Source organism: Oncorhynchus tshawytscha, linkage group LG03, assembly GCF_018296145.1.
Source record: "Oncorhynchus tshawytscha isolate Ot180627B linkage group LG03, Otsh_v2.0, whole genome shotgun sequence".
In the NCBI taxonomy this organism is placed as follows: domain Eukaryota; kingdom Metazoa; phylum Chordata; class Actinopteri; order Salmoniformes; family Salmonidae; genus Oncorhynchus; species Oncorhynchus tshawytscha.
Window position 1 is genome coordinate 60,030,211 of NC_056431.1, and position 20,980 is coordinate 60,051,190.

Here is a 20,980-nt window from a genome sequence, read left to right on the forward strand (position 1 = left end):
AACAAGTTCCACAGACATGTGACTAACAGAAATTGAATAATGTGTACCTGAACAACAGGGTCAAAATCAAAAGTAACAGTCAGTATCTGGTGTAGCCACTAGCTGCATTAAGTACTGCAGTGCATCTCCTCCTCATGGACTGCACCAGATTTGCCTGTTCTTGCTGTGAGATGTTACCCCACTCTTCCACCAAGGCACCTGCAAGTTCCCAGACATTTCTGGGGGGAATGACCCTAGCCCTCACCCTCCGATCCAACAGGTCCCAGACACGCTCAATGTGATTGAGATCCGGGCTCTTCACTGGCCATGGCAGAACACTGACATTCCTGTCTTGCAGGAAATCACGCAGAGAACGAGCAATATGGCTGGTGGCATTGTCATGCTGGACAGTCATGTCAGGATGAGCCTGCAGGAAGGGTACCACATGAGGGAGGAGGATGTCTTCCCTGTAACGCACAGTATTGAGATTGCCTGCAATAACAACAAGCTCAGTCCGATTGTGCTGTGACACATTGCCCCAGACCATGATGGACCCTCCACATCCAAATCGATCCCGCTCCAGAGTACAGGCCTCTGTGTAACACTCATTCAGTCGACGATGAGTGCGAATCCGACCATCACCCCTGGAGAGACAAAACCGAAACTCGTCAGTGAAGAGCACTTTTTGCCAGTCCTGTCTGGTCCAGCGACGGTGGGTTTGTGCCCATAGGCGACGTTGTTGCCGGTGATGTCTGGTGAGGACCTGCCTTACAACAGGCCTACAAGCCCTCAGTCCAGACTCTCTCAGCCTATCGTCGACAGTCTGAGCACTGATGGAGGGATTGTGCGTTCCTGGTGTAAATCGGACAGTTGTTGTTTTCATCCTGTACCTGTCCAGCAGGTGTGATGTTCGGATGTACCGTTTCTGTGCAGGTTATGTTACACATGGTCTGCCACTGCGAGGACGATCAGCTGTCCGTTCTGTCTCCCTGTAGTGCTGTCTTAGGCGCCTCACAGTACGGACATTGCAATTTATTTCCCTGGCCACATCTGCAGTCCTCATACCTCCTTGCAGCATGCCTAAGGCACGTTCACGCAGATGAGCAGGGAACCTGGGCTTCTTTCTTTTGGTGTTTTTCAGAGTCAGTAGAACGGCCTCTTTAGTATCATAAGTATTCATTGCGTACCGTCTGTAAGCTGTTAGTGTCTTAACAACCGTTCCACAGGTGCATATTCATTCATTCTTTATGGGTCATTGAACAAGCATGGGAAACAGAGTTTAAACCCTTTACAATTAAGATCTGTGAAGTTATTTGGATTTTTACAAATGATCTTTGAAAGACGGGGTCCTGAAAAGGTAGGTTTCTTTGTTTTGTTTTTTGCTGAGTTTGGTATACTATTACCTTAACTGTAATTAAAACAGAAGACATTCACAATGGTGTCCTACATATGAAATAAAGCCTGTTTCATAGAAGTCTTTCCTGTTTGCCCGTGATCCAAGGCCCTCTCCTCGCCCGCACTGACAGTTGTAAGATTAACGTAGTTAGGTGCTAACCTGCTCATGCGCACCAAATTAAATTAATGGAACAAATTTCCCTCCTAATTAAGATGGAAATTTGTGCCAGTTGTAACCTTGCTGAGCACTAATTATGTACAAATGATTTGTCTTCTGTTTGGTCCTGAATAGCAATGGTCTCACCTCACTGATAGCCGTGGCCGCAGTTTAAGAGATGGCTGCTCATTAACTGACAGTTTGCTACAGAGGAGCAGCCAATGAGAACATATGCACTGAATCTCCCTCCTTTCAATTCACCTATATTGGATGCGTAACTGAGTTTCACTGGGCTCGGCTCCGACATATTTCTCTTTCCTGAATGAAAATAAAGTGTCTGCTGACTGATATTTTTTGATGAGTGTTTCTCGGTTTGTAATTGATGATGAATCCCATGTAGGCCATTTTATATTGAGAGTGCACTGATTATACCTGTATGATGACTGATAAATATACTGTAGGGGTGAATAAACATCCTCATATATTGTCTTCTCTTTCCTCCCATTAGAAACAATGGGTTCCATAAAGCACATCTGAGCTTGTAATTTTGACTTGATAGGTTGACCAGGCTATTTCTATGATGGTGCCAGTAGATGGTGCAATAGGTTAAGATTGACAGTGAGCAAGTGGGGTATAAAATGCAGTTGGGCTAAAAATGGCAAAACACGCAGCACTCTGTACAATGGTGTAACTGGTGTATTCCATTTTATTTCCCTGCTTTAGAGCTACATGGGAAAATACATTTCAATGGGAGCCAACAGTGATTAGCATTAGAATCCTGGTCCTCTTGGGGGTGTGGACACACTGGCCAATCTGTAATCAGCGTTCCACAGACTTGCTCACAAGGGATATGGCGTGCTTTGTCATTATCATTCAAGATGCCACACACATGCTGGTATTGGTGCTTCCGTGTGGCCAGCTAAATTACATTAGCATTTTACCTCATACGCTGAAGAATTTTCATAGACAATGATGAACTAGTAGACTACCCTCTGTTTCTAAAGCTCCAGCATATATATTATTGTCCATACAGTGTTTCTTTCTAATTTATTTTGAATTATAGACATAAGTGTGCGTCCCTGTGTGCCTGAATGCTGTGCTCCTTAAATACCACATGGAATGTCTAATCATGCAATTATGGGCCATTTGACTTTCCATTATTACTCATTGAGCAATACCATGAATATGACGGTTGGTATTTTATTGTTGCATTAAATGCCAATATACTTTCTGAGGGAGGTACTTGCATGGTTCTTTATTAATTCTTGGCTTATCTTCTGCTTGGCCATCCTCTGCTGCTGTAAACACAACACATTACAGATGTTCATGCAGATTCACAGCATGTCAGTCAAGCAGAGAGAGACAATAAATATGTCAAGCCCTGCTGATACACCCTGTGAGCCCTGCGGACCAGGGGGCACACTAGAACGTGCAAACAGATGTGCGTTGGTGGAATTTCAAATAAGGCATTTCATTAATATTATGAGTATGTTAGAAAACTATTCTTAATTCTCTATGGCATTTAGACAACAGCTTTATAAGTGATTGAAGACTACCACCGTTGTCCCCAACAGAAATGACATGCAACGGCATAAAAAATGTTCTAGGTATTGGTCATCATTGGTCATGATGTACAGGCAGCCCCAGTGAAACACATACTCAGCCATTTTCCTTTGTTGCCCTCAGTGGTTTTTAGTTTTAAATAACACCTCTGAGAGGTGGAGAGTTCCAGTGGTACCGCAAAAAGCATCTATTATCCCTGTCTGGGGATTGGTGGGCGAGTCGGAGAGGGGAGGGGTTTAGGGGTTAATTGGAGACAACAGAAAGGTCAGGGGACCTATTATGTGTGAGCTGAGACCTGTAACAGGCCAATAGGGGTTGACTTTAACTAGAGCACACCTCACCCTGCACCTTCCCCATCAGTCACATACATACCAGGGTTGTGTCTGACTGGGAAACACGGGGCTGGTAATGAAAAGGCCCTTAACATTGAGCCAGTCAGGATGATGAATTGGGTCCCTGACCATTTTGTCTTAGCGCCAGGGGGCCTCCAAATAGCCCTTGACAACTAATTGAAACCCCTTCTGTATCCTGCCTGTACCTAGCAGGCTCCCTCTATCACTCTGATTATTAGGGTTAAGGACATCTCCCCGGGGATTGTTGGTACTGCTGTAGTAGATGGGATTTGCAGTGTCCTGATTGAATCCAAAAAACCCAAGGTGATAACAGTTCTAAATGAATTCACCACCACTATTCTTCTTCTCCTCTGCTATGTGATTGTAGGCCCTAGTCATCCAGTGTAAATGGATACTAAGGTGTTTTCACTGGTGTGTTGGGAAGTAGTTTAGTGACAGTTCATCCTACTGTATGTCAGAAGAAATGGAAATATCCCTTAATAGTTCAACTATCTCTGTGCCAAATAATTCAAAAGGCTTTTGTGTCCCTCAAAAGTACAGCTGCTCAATATCCCTGTCCTGCTTCTCACTGTATATTCAAACAAAAATGTGATCCCATTCTCTCTCCTGTCATCTTTCATTCATGATGGCTGAATTGCTTCCCTTAAGTCTCTTACCACTGTTCAGTCAAGACATTCATTTTGCTCCAGCATGTGGTCTAATAGGCTTATGCTATGGAGGTGAGGCAGTCAGTATGGAGTAGATCACAGATAATCCCCATTCCCACTTGATTTGGTATTCAGTATTCAGACTTTTGCCTTCTCGAAATCTTACAGACCATTGACACTTTCTCAGCCTATTTGGATTTATTGTTATGTTTACAGCAACTCTGGATTTCATCCAATGGATAGACCAAAAATTACAATAGGCCTACACTAATGACAGATGTGATCCACATTAAAGACATTCTTATATAACGGGGTGGCAGGTAGCCTAGTGGTTAGAACGTTGAACTAGTAACTGAAAGGTTGCAAGATTGAATCCCTGATCTGACAAATTAAAAATCTGTTGTTCTACTCCTGAACAAGGCAGTTAACCCGTTGTTCCTAGGCCGTCATTGTAAATAAGAATCCAATTATACCTTTTGACAACCAATTGCCAAACAACTCAGCCATTTTATCAATATGTTTATAAATTAATGTATTTTAACCACTTCTGTGCATTTTCTAATGTTTAATATCAAAGAAAATGTTGCAATTATTCTACCTGGGCAAATTGTTGGTTTTGCGCAATGAGATTACGTCAGGGTTAGAAGCCGATTGGTTGGCCACGTAGCCAGTGCCAAAACAGTTCATCCGAAATTAGCGAGAAGGCGAGTTTTTTTCCCCCCTCGAAGCTAGTTCTCAAACTCCTGCTACTACCTAAAAAAATAAGCAAAATGTGTCTTTTACCATTTTTGAAAAATACTATATAAACATGGAAGGTAATATTTAGTATTTAATTCAAGGTAAATAGCGTGTTACTGTAAATATCAGCTGACGAAGTGTGCTAGCTAGCTAGGCTAATAAACAAGATGTGTTTGCTGATTATCAGCAATCAACGGTTGCTAGCATATATACAAAAACTATCAAATTCGTTTTAACACTACACTATATAGTTAGCTAACGTTTGGTAACTATTTGTATCCAACAGTGTATTCAAAGTATTAATGTTGGCTATTATGCTAGCTTGATATTATGCTAGCAGGCTATCTTCTAACGTTAGCTAATTTAGCTGGTTTCAATGACCTTCGCTAGCTAGTTAGATAACGTTGCGTTGCTCTGGCAGTGCCAATACTGCCACAGGTTGCTCTTATATCAGCTTCCAATCTCGAAGTAGATGAAACGTCACTGTAGGTAGCTAACTAGGTCAAAAGTAGCGAGCCATCTGGCAAATGTGATGTATTCATTTGCTGAGGCTGAGCATAACGTGGTTTGATCAAATGACTGAAGAGTTATTGTCTCTTCTTGAGACAAAGAAATCAACATTAGGCATAGCTAGGTACTCTTAATTATTTGACGAGTGTTTGTAAGCTGAGACATGAACATTGACTAACTAGACCAGGGACGTCCTCAGGGTCTGGAGTGGTGTCACACTTTTTGCCCATTCCTAGCAAACACAGCTGAAGATCATGATTAGTTGATTGTTTGAGTCAGGTGTGTTAGCTGGGGCTGGGGCAAAAGTGTGACACCAATCAGGCCCTTCAGGACTGGGGTTGCCCATCCCTGAACTAGACACACATCTGTGTTTGTCCACTGACTTCACACCTCTGGGCTGTGGTTGTTTTGTTGGATGATCATGTAGCCGCATCTGAATACCTAAACATGTTCCTGTGTTTTAGGGTATTGGTGATGTCAGTGGACAGCTCGATCACTGGAGGATAGAGTTAGCATTTCCCCTTCTGTCCTGGTGTCAACGATTGCCCCAGCCGCCATGGCCGACTCCACGGTAGTCAGCGACCAGCAGCGGTCTGGGTCCGGGCAAACCGATCCTTCCAGAGGAACATACATTGCAGTGATCACCAACAGAAGCACCACCCTGGTGATCCGTGGGTTCATGCTGTTCTCTATAGGAGTTTTCCTGGCTCTGGTGCTCAACCTGCTGCAGGTGAGATATGTTTGTATTTTAATGATACATATCTTGAATGGGGAAACATTTAAGGGGAAGATATGACTAAGAGTATTAAAGTAGCTAATATTTGTTTTCTCTCACTGCAGGTACAGAGGAACGTCACTCTGTTCCCGCCTGATGTCATTAGTAGCATCTTCTCATCAGCCTGGTGGGTGCCGCCCTGCTGTGGGACCGCCTCAGGTAGGACACACACACATTTACATTTTAGTCATTTAGCAGACGCTCTTATCAAGTGTAACTTACAGTTAGTGCATTCATCTTAAGATAGCCGTGGGGCGGCAGGGTAGCCTAGTGGTTAGAGTGTTGGACTAGTAACTGAAAGGTTGCAACTTCAAATCCCCGAGCTGACAAGGTACAAATATGTTGTTCTGCCCCTGAACAGGCAGTTCCTAGGCCGTCACTGTTCCTAGGCCATCACTGAAAATAAGAATTTGTTCTTAACTGACTTGCATAGTTAAATAAAGGGGTAAAAAAAAAGATAGCTAGGTGGGACAACCACATCACAGGCATAGTAAGTACACTTTTCCTCAAAGTAGCTATCAGCAAAGTCAGCGCTAGAAGGGACACAGGGGTTTGCTGCCAGACTTGACTACTATCATTATTGAATTGTTGTCCCCTGGGTCTACAGCACGGAGAGTAGATGTAGCTGCTGATTCCTAGTGGATCAGTAGAAAAGCACAACAGCCGCAGGCCTGTATCCCTCTGAGACTGAGACTGCTACGCTCGACTACTCAGCCTGGGGGAGATGCCGGTTTCCACTGTTACTGCGCACTGGGCTGTTTGCATCATGCAGTAGCTATCGGGTTTTGACTAGTCAAGACCAGAGCAGTTTACTGTATATAGTTACCTAAATTTGCACAGCAATCTGTGTAGTTATTGTGTAATATTTAAACAATAGCTTTAAAAGGAGGCCAACGTCAACAACAGTGTTTTTTAAATTTTTTTAAATGCTTGGTGTGTCATCAGAATAGTGTTGATGTTATGTGGTGGGCTGGCATGGCAGCCTTTCTCTCCACAACCATACTAACAGGAATGTACGGCACTGGCCGTGCTACTGCAGCAATAAAGCTGATTGTTGATCTCTGATCCGCTCTCCCTATTTCTGCACCCTCAATCCCTTACCTTTATCCCCGTCTACCCCTCTCTCTCAGCAATAATCGGTCTGTTGTATCCATGCATTGACTGTCGGCTCGGCGAGCCCCACAAGTTCAAGCGGGAGTGGTCCAGTGTGATGCGCTGTGTGGCCGTGTTCGTGGGCATCAACCATGCCAGTGCTGTATCCTCTATGCCCCTCAAACTCAATTCTCGACCTGGAAGCCAGTTCCACTGCATTTTTTCATTGTTCCCCTCTATAATCGGGGACGGATTTAGACTTGGACACCAGGTGTAAGCAATTAATTGTCAGGTAGAACAGAAACCCAGCAGGCTCCAGACCACGTAGGGTAAGAGTTGAGTATCCTGCTCTATTCCTACCTGCCTGTCTTACTCTCACTGAATTACTGAATTTGATGTGAATAATTAAAAGATGTGTAAAAACCTGTAAACCATGGGGCAAAAGCATTCCTTGGTGACATTTGCAAATCTAATTTGCAGATTTAAATTGTATTTATTATCACAACACACTTTACAATAAAACAAAATGAATCTGTCGATGTGCCCATGGGCAAGGCACTTTATCCTAATTGCTTCTGTAAGCTGTAAGAGCATCTGCTGAAAGACTCAAATGTAATGTGTAAAACAATAAGGTCAGTGACTAAAGGCCCAGCTAAAATGATGGGCTTTTAAATGTGATTAAACAAGCCTGTTTACAAGAAAGAACCTTACTGAGTAAAACCCATGGTTCCTGTGTGGACTATCCTACTACATGATCAGCTGTCCTTAACCCCTCTCAGAAAGTGGACTTTGCGAACAACGTGCAGCTGTCCCTGACGCTGGCGGCCCTGTCCATCGGCCTGTGGTGGACATTTGACCGGTCTCGCTCCGGCTTTGGCCTGGGGGTGGTCATCGCCCTGCTGGCCACTCTATCTACTCAGCTCCTGGTCTACAACGGAGTCTTTCAGTGAGTACTAATACAATACAGTTTACAGGACATGCATGTATAATAATTAAGCAATAAGGTGCGAGGGGGTGTGGTATATGGCCAATATACCATGGCTAAGGGCTGTTCTTCTGCACGAGGCAACCTGTACAATTATATACACATATAGTTTTTTTTTTATGCCAATGTCTGTGTACCTGGAAACAGTCCATAGCTGTGGTATATTGGCTATATACCACAAGCACCCAAGATGCCTTATTGCTATTATAAACTGGTTCCAACTTAATTAGAGCAGTAAAAATACATGTTTTGTCATAACCGTGGTATATGTTCTATTATATACTGGGTGGTTCGAGCCCTGAATGCAGATTGGCTGACAGCTATGGTATGTCAGACCGTATACCACAGGTATGACAAAACATTTCTTTTTTACTGCTCATATTACGTTGCGTCATGCCTAAGAACATCTCTAGCCGTGGTATATTGGCCATATACCACACCCCCTCGGGCCTTATTGCTTAAATATACAACGGCTTTGACCCAATCGGCATTCAGGGCTCAAAACACCCAGTTTATCATATTTTTCAAGATACAGGGGGGATTTCTGTAGATTTTCATGCTCATTTGGGGATTGTCCTACGTTTAATACCTGTTCTATTGTTTTGTTTCAGGTATACCTCTCCAGATTTTCTGTACATTCGCTCCTGGTTACCTTGCATCTTCTTTGCTGGTGTGATAACCATGGGGAACATAGGACGACAGCTAGCCCTGGTGAGGAAACTTTATTATGCTGAATTAAAAAGGGTTAGGATTATAAATGTCCTACATGCATGCATTCATTCCAACCAGAGCTTTCTACTGAATATTCAACTGCCACATTACATTATCCCTTGTCTCCTGGGTTCTCTTTTCCAGTACGAATGCAAACTTATGTCAGAAAAGGCTCATCAAGACTGAGAGAAATTCTGGCTATATCAAACTTATGCACAAAATTACATTTTCGTAGCAACAAAAAGCCAAAAGGGGATGGTAAAGGACATCTGTATGCAGCGTTGATGGAGATTGGTCAACCTTGGAGGAGGCGGAGCAGTCATCCACATGCAACAAAAGATGTGCTTCTGCTTTGCTGAGTGCTTTACCGTGGAAAATAGTGTTTTGGTTGGTTCTTATGTGCCCTTTCTGGGCCTAGGGGGACAGACACCAGCTCGCTTTATTTTAAGCATTCAATGGATGTCTAAGGAGAGGAATAACAACTACCGATGTGTGTGTGTGTGTGTGTGGTAGGTAGGCCCCATCTACAACGCAATCTGTGATTGCAACTCAACGGGCACCAATATTAGTGTAGCTCTGCTGTTCAGGGCACTTTCGTTACCAGTGGTGTGAAACCTTTGGCTCCATTGTGCCAAACAGGATCATCTGAATTATTTTCTTTCTTCATCCATTCTTTTTATCCTATATCTACTGGTAGAACTGCAGTGTATATAGCCCATATATGTAGAGACATTTATTCCATACTTTTACAATGTACAATTATATACACATATAGTTTTTTTTTTTATGCCAATGTCTGTGTTTGCTGGCAGTCATGAAGGGGTGAAGTGTTCAGTGTTGCACTTATTTGTGCCATCCCAGCGTTATATCAAGGCAACCAGCATCCTGGGTCCAGTTTGGCATTTCATCCAGCCTTACCAGACCCTGCTTTTCATTCATTTCATTTTGTAATAAAACGCTCAGAAGTTTGTGGGCAAATTTCACTTCATTAACTTAATTTTGGTTAATTTCCTAAATTCAAAATTGAATTAAACCAAACCCTGATGAGATCCAATCAGAGACCAGGCTTCCCATTTCATTCTCCAACCTCCAGGTGCACGCAAGTATCCACATCATCAGTGGGTTCTTGGGTCAGGCATCTAATGCCAGATCTGCATTTTTTTAAATAGAAAAATTATAATACAGTGTTTACATTCCTAGATGCAGTTGGACTTGATTTAGGAACCTCACTTCTCATCGTTAAGGTGGTCTTATTGGAAATAGAGACCATGAAAAAGGGATGGCTTTCTATATCTAGAAAATGTTGTGAGACTGCTAAGTGAAGGAATTTTATTCATGTTATTTTTTTACTTTAGAAAAACTTTTAACAAATTTAACATGACTGGTTGAATTAGAGGATGCTGAAAATGTGTTAGTGTCTCAACAGTGTTTTTGTAAAATATTGTTTGTAATTTCACTGTGCATGATAAGGCAAACAAACTGCCAATGACTACAGAGGAAAGAAAATTAAGAACCAACAATCAATATTAAAATGACTAACTTGGATATCCTAGCATGTCAGCGTGATAGCTATGGTGATTTTTTTCTAGAAATAAGATGAACTAGTTTTATTTCATCCATCTCTTCAGGAAGTAGAGGATTTAACTGGTTGAACTGGGACATTTTCATCCTCTCACCAAACAGAAAATCTGGAACTTGTGCAATCTCTGGTTCAATAAAGAACATGCCTTTTGTTGACGACAGGTTTATGTTGTTTCTCCTTGATCACGCACACGGCTCTAAAAGATTTTAGGGAAAGTTTGGAAAAGCATTTTTTTTTTGTTCTAGACATTGTACATTTTGTTGTTATATAGAGAGCCAATTGGTCATGATGCTTAAGCTACTCTACATGGTTAAATGAATGTGTTTGGCATGAATATACCAGTGCTGCAGTCCAAATGTGCAGTGCCTGTTATGGCAGGTTTGGCCTATCTAACTGGTGTATTCTACTAATGTGGATTAATGTCGCCTGTCTTCACCTGCCTCCCACAATAACAGGCTTCCATAGACACATAATTAAGATGAATAATCTGAAGTTGACTCCTTTGTTTGCGTGGTTGCTAAATTCCAGGATTTGTGGATGGTTTTTTTTCTTTGGTTTTACAGTCCTGTATGAGGCAATTTACTGTGTGAATGTTATTGTTCAAAACTAACTAGCTAAAACAATAGGCGTGATGTGTCATAGCAGAAAGTGGTGCTGTGATGAGCTAAACTCCCTTCTGCTAATGAATTCATTAATCTCTCTATTTATTCCTGACAAGTAATTATCTCTTCTTAGAGACTGAGGGTCCAGAGGCAAGGTTGAGAGCACTCGGATACACTGCAAGGAAAAACTGAAATGGGTTCTTTTCCCAACCAGCCAACCATTCCGCAGGCTCCTTAGCTTGGTCGTGGATTGTGGGTAACACGTTCCTTTGAAATGTTCACCTTGAGCTGTGTTAGCTATCCCCACTTCTGACACCAGTGTGTGTAGCTGCTATTGAACCCAGTTGTACCCTATTGCACTGAATGGTAAGGTACAGTTGTGACCAACACACCTCAAAGCAAGTCTGTGGTTAACTGTGGTCACTGCATTTGCTCATCACATGAAAACAATGGTAGGAGTTTGACCTTGCCCACTGAGGTGTTTTCACACACGGCAGGGCACAAAATCCATAAAGTCTCAGTGAAATTGAAATGGGGGTTGGTCTTCATACAATGAAATGGATGCTCCACTGCCACGTTTCCTGTAAGTCTCTGAGGAATGACCATCTAAATCGGAGCAAAATCCTGTTAAACGGTGTCAACATGAATCACCGGCTGCACAGACATCCATCAGGGCTAAGAAGTTGACCACAAATGATCTGTGAACCACTATATATTGATTACTCATGTACGGCCAGTGTCAGGTTTAATGTTGTGGCTGCCTGAGAGTGGTGCCTCTGACAGCGCATGATCTAACTCTCCTCTAATAGATTTTAATGGTGAGATATTGATTTCTCTGTGGCCAAGGTCTCCCATTGAAGATCATTTATTTTGGGTAATGCAGGACAACCCATGCATCCGTCACAATCTATCACTTTGACAGGGAGCACCAGATATTATCCACGACAGAGGGTTGAGCAGAGAGCTACAGTACACGGCTGAGAGCTCCTGCAGAGAACTGAGACTCCAGCTAGATAATATGAATACTAAGATGTGTTTATTGAGTGGGAATGCTCAGCAAATCAGCGCTGACGTGAAAGCAGCTAGTCGGAGTGTCTGGAGCAGGGAATGAGGATCTCAGTGAGAGGGTCTATATTTTATTTGAACGTCTGAGGCTGCTCGAGACTGCAGCAGGTAATGTGTTGTGTTACAACCCAGTGGCTGTATGGTTCTCTCCACCCACAGCGATAACACACTAGCTAATGGGAGCACATCAATCACACTCCTATTCCACCAGTGTCTCGATCTGCTCATTCCTCCTGCCTACCAGCTCTGTAGCATGAACAGCACAGGTAATAATGGAGTTTTGTAGCCTAACACATTCCAGGATCATATTTACAGCTAAGGAATAAAATGGCTTTGCCAAGTCAGCATCTCTTTGACAAGGTAACAGAAAAGTCAGTGAAAGAATCATGAGGAAGGAGATGATGAAAACCAGCCTTGTGTCATGTGGGACATTATAGGTGGATGTTTGGTGCTGAATGCAGCTAATTGATTTGGTTTCATTACCCTGCAGATGCAAGGGTGCTATCAAGTCAACTGCTAAATAAACTGAGCACAGAACGGACAAATTAACACATTGATTTTCTTACAATATTCTACATCGGTTGATACATTTTAGGGCCTTCCATTAGTATTGTAGTGATATATTTTGCTATCACAAAGGCTGTGTTTAAACAGACAGGCAGCCCAAGTCTAGTATTTTTTCACTAATTGGTCTGAAGACCAATCAGGTCAGCTCTGGTAAAACAGCTGATGTGAAAAGATCTGATGTGATTGGACAAAATACCAATTATAGGAAAAAAGATCAGAATTGGGCTGCCTGTCTAAACGCAACCCATGTGTTGTGAATGGGACCTGGATGACCAGAAGGGGGCACAAAACTACAGGACTGTTACACCAACTGTGATCTGTGTAAAACTCAATTGTTCTGTGAATGGAATTCCTAAATCTATAATTGTTTCCATGTAGATATAGTTATATTTTATTTTAGATGTACAGTACCAGCAAAAGGTTTGAACACACCTACTCATTCCAGGGTTTTTCTTTATTTGTACTATTTTCTACATTGTAGAATAATAGTGAGGAAAGACATCAACACTATGAAATAACATACAGTGGGGCTAAAAAGTATTTAGTCAGCCACCAATTGTGCAAGTTCCCCCACTTAAAAAGATGAGAGAGGCCTGTAATTTTCATCATAGGTACACTTCAACTATGACAGACGAAATGAGAATATATTGCTTATTTTCCACCATAATTTGCAAATAAATTCATAAAAAATCCTACAATGTGATTTTCTGGATATTTTTTTCTAATTTTGTCTGTCATAGTTGAAGTGTACCTATGATGAAAATTACAGGCCTCTCTCATCGTTTTAAGTGTGAGAACTTGCACAATTGGTGGCTGACTAAATACGTTTTTGCCCCACTGTATATCGAATCATGTAGTAACCAAAAAAGTGTTAAACAAATCAGTAGCCACCCTTTGCCTTGATGACAGCTTTGAAAACACGCTTGGCATTCTCTCAACCAGCTTCATGAGGTAGTCACCTGGAATGCATTTCAATTAGTATGTGTGCCATGTTAATTTGTGGAATTTCTTTCCTTCTTAATGCGTTTGAGCAAATCAGTTGTGTTGTGACAAGGTAGGGGTGGTATACAGAAACCCTATTTGGTAAAAGACCAAGTCCACGTTATGGCAAGAACAGCTCAAATAAGCAAAGAAAAATGACAGTCCAGCATTACTTTAAGACATGAAGGTCAGTCAACCTGGAAAATTTCAATAACTTTCAATAACATTTGCAAAAACCGTCAAGTGCTATGATGAAACTGGATCTCATGAGGACCGCCACAGGAAAGGAAGACACAGAGTCACTAATGGATTACTCCATTAGAGTTACCAGCCTCAGAAATTGCAGCCCAAATAAATACTTCAGAGTTCAAGTAACAGACACATCTCAACATCAACTGTTCAGAGAAGACTGCGTGAATCAGGCCTTCATGGTCGAATTGCTGCAAAGAAACCACTACTAAAGAACACCAATAAGAAGAAGAGACTTGCTTGGGCCAAGAAACACGAGCAATGAACATTAGACCGGTGGAAATCTGTCCTTTGGTCTGATGAGTTTTTGGTTCCAAACGCTGTGTCTTTGTGAGAAGCAGACTAACGGATGATCTCTGCGTGTGTAGTTCCCACCTTGAAGCATGGAGGAGGAGGTGTGATGGTGTGCTTTGCTGGTGACACTGTCAGGGATTTATTTAGAATTCAAGGCACACTTAACCAGCATTGTTACCACAGCATTCTGCAGCGACCCATCTGGTTTGTGCTTGTTGGGACTATCATTTGTTTTTCAACAGGACAATGACCCCACACACCTCCAGGCTGTGTAAGGGCTATTTGACCAAGAAGGAGAGGGATTGAGTGCTGCATCAGATGACCTGGCCTCCACAATCAGTGTGCACAGCTGTCATAAAGGCAAAGGGTGGCTACTTTGAAGAATATAAAATATTTGTTTAACACTTTTTTGGTTACTACATGATTCCATATGTGTTATTTCTTAGTTTTGATATCTTCACTATTATTCTAGAATGTAGAAAATAGTAAAAATAAAGAAAAACCCTTGAATGAGTAAGTGTGTCCAAACTTTTGACTGGTACAGCATATATGTATAAAAATGTTAATTGTAATTTATTTTTAAATAGCACTTAAAATTGTTCAGCGCTACACAATTTTTATTTTGGGAAAAAATAAAATAAAAAGCTTCGATCGCCCAACTACCCTATTGCACCTTTAACATATTTTTCGGTAAATATATTATATAACAAAACATATATTGAGAACGTATATGAATAACCATTTCCAATGGTATGTGTATTGAAATATATAGTCATCCTCCCTCTCCTTCCCCTCACTGTTATCATCATCATCAATGAATTACACATCCACTCTGGTATTTGGGCTGCTGTCAAATAATATAGCTTACCAAAAAGTCTGTTTTGCTCTTGACACACACACACACACACACACACACACACACACAGAGAGAGAGAGAGAGCTAGACCTAAATATTGCATCCCCAGAGGGATCAAGACCAGGTTAGACTTGTAACCAGACTAATGGCTGACTTCCTCCCTGTATTGTTTTGTGGCCGTTAAGCCGTTGGCAGGGAGCATGTATGTCAATCAAAGGTTTTCTGTATGTGCCAACATGTTGTCATGGCAACAGGGTAGCATCTGGAACGATGTAGGGGGGAAGGGAGCCTAGCTACCCCACCCCTGTACCTGAAACCAATCAGAGGCCTTTGAATGAATTTAATGTTTTTGCCCAACCCAAATCAACATCGATGGTCCAAGTTGAGTAGCTCTTTTGGTGTGTTTTTTTTGTGCACCCTAACATTTCACAGAGAAGCAGCCCTTTAAAATCGATTGAATTATCTTCAGCATGGTCTCAGTGTAGCATAGCGAGCCCAGTTGGTTTTGAGAGGGGCACTAAGCAGAGAGGATCGCACATCAAAGTGAGCATTTTGTGTGAGAGGAGCAATGGTGGAGTCACACATGAGGGGCTGTGTATTGTGCTGGATGTGAATCTCCACGGGAACACAGTCACTGTAGGCCAACACTTCGACTAAGATCACAACCAAGGTTAACAGTCTCAGATTTTTTTTTATAGAATTTATTGAAGAATGGAAACCAGTCGTGCTCCTTGGGAAATTCACAATCCAGACACTCACACTTACTCTGTAACCAGGAACATGTAAATCATTATTTCTACAATTATTTAAATGTATTAATAGAAGACACATACCAGCCATGATAACAGTAAATAATGTTACAGTCTGAGGACTAAGGCTGTTTTCTGTGGCTCAGAGACAGTGAGTTTTTGTGTAATCACATATGACGTTGTCATATAGTGATTTCCTGCTCTGACACTGACTATACATTGATTCTGTCACAGGGTCAAATTGAATTTTCTGAAGAAGGGTCTGAAGATTCAAAGCACTGTCATGGTCCCCTTGGTGATACAACATCTCCCTCAGGAAAGATCCAAAAGATTTAAAAGGAAAATGGAGCTCTCCATTGTAGTAAAGGCATGTGGGGTAGTGGTTAGTTTTGTCTTAAAACCCAATAGGTTGACATGAGCGGAGGGATATTGGAACCGAACCACACATAAAAAACTAGAATTACAACACCATTTCAAATTATACATTTTTTTACACACCAGACACTTACAGTATATCCTGTAAATAGTTTAATATGTCTATCTTCATCTTGACGCTATATTGTTGCTTTCATTCTAACTTTGACTTTTCTTCGGTTAGTAATTAGCACCAGCTTCAGGTGTAGGCTTTCATCATGAATCGGTATCTGTAACTGTCTTCAATATAGCCTACTATCAGTAGCCGGTATGAGTTTTGCATATTGACTCTGTCTACGAGCCACATCATTACATCTGGTGTCAATGTTTAACTGAAGACCAAACCAGACCAGAGCATTTTTACTCAACCTCTCTTCAGATTCAGTTCATATTTCTCCAGTTGGTCTCTCTCTCATACAGTAGACAGTACACAGTCTCTATCTATCCCACCCTGTTAGTTTACATGCTGACAGACACATATGACATGCTAAATCACCCCCACCATTAGCCATGGTTGCTGACCAAACGGATAACATGCTAGAATCCTAATCACGGGTTTGAATTGCTGTGCGCTCCGTGACTAAATGCTTCTGGTCAAACACAAATCATCAGTGTGTAATCCACTTAGCTGTGTGTGAGACTGTGTGTGTGGTCCCACATAACACAGCCTAGCAGAGGTACTAAAGCAGCCATACATGAGCGGTGGTGTGGGCCATAGGTCATGGGATGAGCTAACCCACAGCAGAGAGGAGCAGTTGGTCCACAGTAGTAGTTGAGCTCATGTACATTTGCTTAGGTCTGCTGATTTTGTGGTCAGAGGCCTGCAACTTACAGTGCAACATTGATAAGAAATCCATGGTTATATTTTCTTAAAAGCTCTACAACAATGGACAATGTTACTATTGCAGTAGTAGTCATACTTATTACGGTGATCATGTTATTATATGCCATTTAGCAGATGCATTTATCCAAAGCAACTTAGTCATGCATGTATACATTTGTACGTACGGGTGGCCGTGGGAATCAAACCCACAACCCTGGCATTGCAAGTGCCATGCTCTACCAACTGAGCCATACAAGACCGTTCTATTATTACATTTTAATAAACTAGTAATTAGCTGTGTATAATCCAGAGGATTACCCTTTATTCCATTCATACATTCCAATCAGATGGAGTTATATTATTAAGAGCTACTAAAGTGTGTGGCTCACCCTCACAACAACTAGCATCATTTTTTCCCCACCATTTATAGTGATGTTTTAAATACGCCCCAAGACGTATCTCAAATACAACTGTGAACGTGTGTCTGTGTGCATGTACATGTTTATCTGTGTGTGGATATATACATGTTTATCTGTGTGTGGATATGTACATGTTCATCTGTGTGTGGATATGTACATGTTTATCTGTGTGTGGATATGTACATGTTCATCTGTGTGTGGATATGTACATGTTCATCTGTGTGTGGATATGTACATGTTCATCTGTGTGTGGATATGTACATGTTTATCTGTGTGTGGATATGTACATGTTCATCTGTGTGTGGATATGTACATGTTCATCTGTGTGTGGATATGTACATGTTCATCTGTGTGTGGATATGTACATGTTTATCTGTGTGTGGATATGTACATGTTTATCTGTGTGTGGATATATACATGTTTATCTGTGTGTGGATATGTACATGTTCATCTGTGTGTGGATATGTACATGTTTATCTGTGTGTGGATATGTACATGTTCATCTGTGTGTGGATATGTACATGTTCATCTGTGTGTGGATATGTACATGTTCATCTGTGTGTGGATATGTACATGTTTATCTGTGTGTGGATATGTACATGTTTATCTGTGTGTGGATATGTACATGTTTATCTGTGTTGGATATACATGTTTATCTGTGTGTGGATATGTACATGTTTATCATGTGTGTGGATATGTACATGTTTATCTGTGTGTGGATATGTACATGTTCATCTGTGTGTGGATATGTACATGTTTATCTGTGTCTGGATATGTACATGTTCATCTGTGTGTGGATATGTACATGTTCATCTGTGTGTGGATATGTACATGTTTATCTGTGTGTGGATATGTACATGTTCATCTGTGTGTGGATATGTACATGTTCATCTGTGTGTGGATATGTACATGTTTATCTGTGTGTGGATATGTACATGTTCATCTGTGTGTGGATATGTACATGTTCATCTGTGTGTGGATATGTACATGTTTATCTGTGTGTGGATATGTACATGTTCATCTGTGTGTGGATATGTACATGTTCATCTGTGTGTGGATATGTACATGTTCATCTGTGTGTGGATATGTACATGTTCATCTGTGTGTGGATATGTACATGTTTATCTGTGTGTGGATATGTACATGTTTATCTGTGTGTGGATATGTACATGTTTATCTGTGTGTGGATATGTACATGTTTATCTGTGTGTGGATATGTACATGTTTATCTGTGTGTGGATATGTACATGTTTATCTGTGTGTGGATATGTACATGTTTATCTGTGTGTGGATATGTACATGTTTATCTGTGTGTGGATATGTACATGTTTATCTGTGTGTGGATATGTACATGTTCATCTGTGTGTGGATATGTTACATGTTTATCTGTGTGTGGATATGTACATGTTTATCTGTGTGTGGATATGTACATGTTTATCTGTGTGTGGATATGTACATGTTCATCTGTGTGTGGATATGTACATGTTCATCTGTGTGTGGATATGTACATGTTCATCTGTGTGTGGATATGTACATGTTCATCTGTGTGTGGATATGTACATGTTCATCTGTGTGTGGATATGTACATGTTCATCTGTGTGGATATGTACATGTTCATCTGTGTGTGGATATGTACATGTTCATCTGTGTGTGGATATGTACATGTTCATCTGTACATGTGTGGATATGTACATGTTCATCATGTGTGTGGATATGTACATGTTCATCTGTGTGTGGATATGTACATGTTCATCTGTGTGTGGATATGTACATGTTCATCTGTGTGTGGATATGTACATGTTCATCTGTGTGTGGATATGTACATGTTCATCTGTGTGTGGATATGTACATGTTCATCTGTGTGTGGATATGTACATGTTCATCTGTGTGTGGATATGTACATGTTCATCTGTGTGTGGATATGTACATGTTCATCTGTGTGTGGATATGTACATGTTCATCTGTGTGTGGATATGTACATGTTCATCTGTGTGTGGATATGTACATGTTCATCTTTGTGTGGATATGTACATGTTTATCTGTGTGTGGATATGTACATGTTTATCTGTGTGTGGATATGTACATGTTCATCTGTGTGTGGATATGTACATGTTCATCTGTGTGTGGATATGTACATGTTTATCTGTGTGTGGATATGTACATGTTCATCTGTGTGTGGATATGTACATGTTCATCTGTGTGTGGATATGTACATGTTCATCTGTGTGTGGATATGTACATGTTTATCTGTGTGTGGATATGTACATGTTCATCTGTGTGTGGATATGTACATGTTCATCTGTGTGTGGATATGTACATGTTCATCTGTGTGTGGATATGTACATGTTCATCTGTGTGTGGATATGTACATGTTTATCTGTGTGTGGATATGTACATGTTCATCTGTGTGTGGATATGTACATGTTTATCTGTGTGTGGATATGTACATGTTTATCTGTGTGTGGATATGTACATGTTTATCTGTGTGTGGATATGTACATGTTTATCTGTGTGTGGATATGTACATGTTCATCTGTGTGTGGATATGTACATGTTCATCTGTGTGTGGATATGTCATGTTCATCTGTGTGTGGATATGTACATGTTCATCATGTTTATCTGTGTGTGGATATGTACATGTTCATCTGTGTGTGGATATGTACATGTTTATCTGTGTGTGGATATGTACATGTTTATCTGTGTGTGGATATGTACATGTTTATCTGTGTGTGGATATGTACATGTTTATCTGTGTGTGGATATGTACATGTTCATCTGTGTGTGGATATGTACATGTTTATCTGTGTGTGGATATGTACATGTTTATCTGTGTGTGGATATGTACATGTTTATCTGTGTGTGGATATGTACATGTTTATCTGTGTGTGGATATGTACATGTTTATCTGTGTGTGGATATGTACATGTTCATCTGTGTGTGGATATGTACATGTTCATCTGTGTGTGGATATGTACATGTTCATCTGTGTGTGGATATGTACATGTTCATCTGTGTGTGGATATGTACATGTTCATCTGTGTGTGGATATGTACATGTTCATCTGTGTGTGGATATGTACATGTTCATCTGTGTGTGGATATGTACATGTTTATCTATGTGTGGATATGTACATGTTTATCTGTGTGTGGATATGTACATGTTTATCTGTGTGTGGATATGTACATGTTCATCTGTGTGTGGATATGTACATGTTTATCTGTGTGTGGATATGTACATGTTCATCTGTGTGTGGATATGTACATGTTTATCTGTGTGTGGATATGTACATGTTCATCTGTGTGTGGATATGTACATGTTTATCTGTGTGTGGATATGTACATGTTTATCTGTGTGTGGATATGTACATGTATGTCCTGCATCCTGCATTCATGAGTATCATGGTATTCGTGAGCATTTAAAGGATTAATCTCCCATAATCCTAAAAAAAACAAATGTAGCTTCCATAAGAGAGCT

At 41.0% G+C, this 20,980-nt stretch overlaps 1 protein-coding gene across 4 annotated transcripts; it reads left to right on the plus strand.

Annotated features, from left to right (window-relative positions):
* The first annotated feature begins 4,726 nt into the window (after nucleotides 1–4,726).
* On the plus strand, nucleotides 4,727–10,642 carry insig2 (insulin induced gene 2). 4 transcript variants are annotated; one of them, XM_042319763.1, is made up of 7 exons: nucleotides 4,727–4,798; nucleotides 5,807–6,072; nucleotides 6,183–6,276; nucleotides 7,248–7,372; nucleotides 7,989–8,155; nucleotides 8,806–8,905; nucleotides 9,050–10,642. In XM_042319763.1, exons 2-7 carry the CDS (start codon nucleotides 5,899–5,901, stop codon nucleotides 9,089–9,091), a joined length of 702 nt encoding a protein of 233 aa, XP_042175697.1. In that variant the 5' UTR covers nucleotides 4,727–4,798; nucleotides 5,807–5,898; the 3' UTR covers nucleotides 9,092–10,642. The 4 variants fall into 4 exon arrangements, with proteins under 4 accessions (XP_042175697.1, XP_024272063.1, XP_024272066.1 ...); XM_024416295.2 differs by having other exon boundaries at nucleotides 4,752–4,909; XM_024416298.2 differs by having other exon boundaries at nucleotides 4,752–4,909; nucleotides 9,141–10,642.
* Nucleotides 10,643–20,980: the final 10,338 nt, after the last annotated feature.

Coding starts and splice junctions, on each gene's coding strand:
- insig2 (XM_042319763.1), top strand. CDS start 5,899: ATGGCCGACTCCACGGTAGTCAGCGACCAGCAGCGGTCTGGGTCCGGG. Junction 6,073..6,182: donor TGGTGCTCAACCTGCTGCAG/GTGAGATATGTT, acceptor CTCTCACTGCAG/GTACAGAGGAACGTCACTCT. Junction 8,906..9,049: donor TAGGACGACAGCTAGCCCTG/GTGAGGAAACTT, acceptor TCTCTTTTCCAG/TACGAATGCAAACTTATGTC.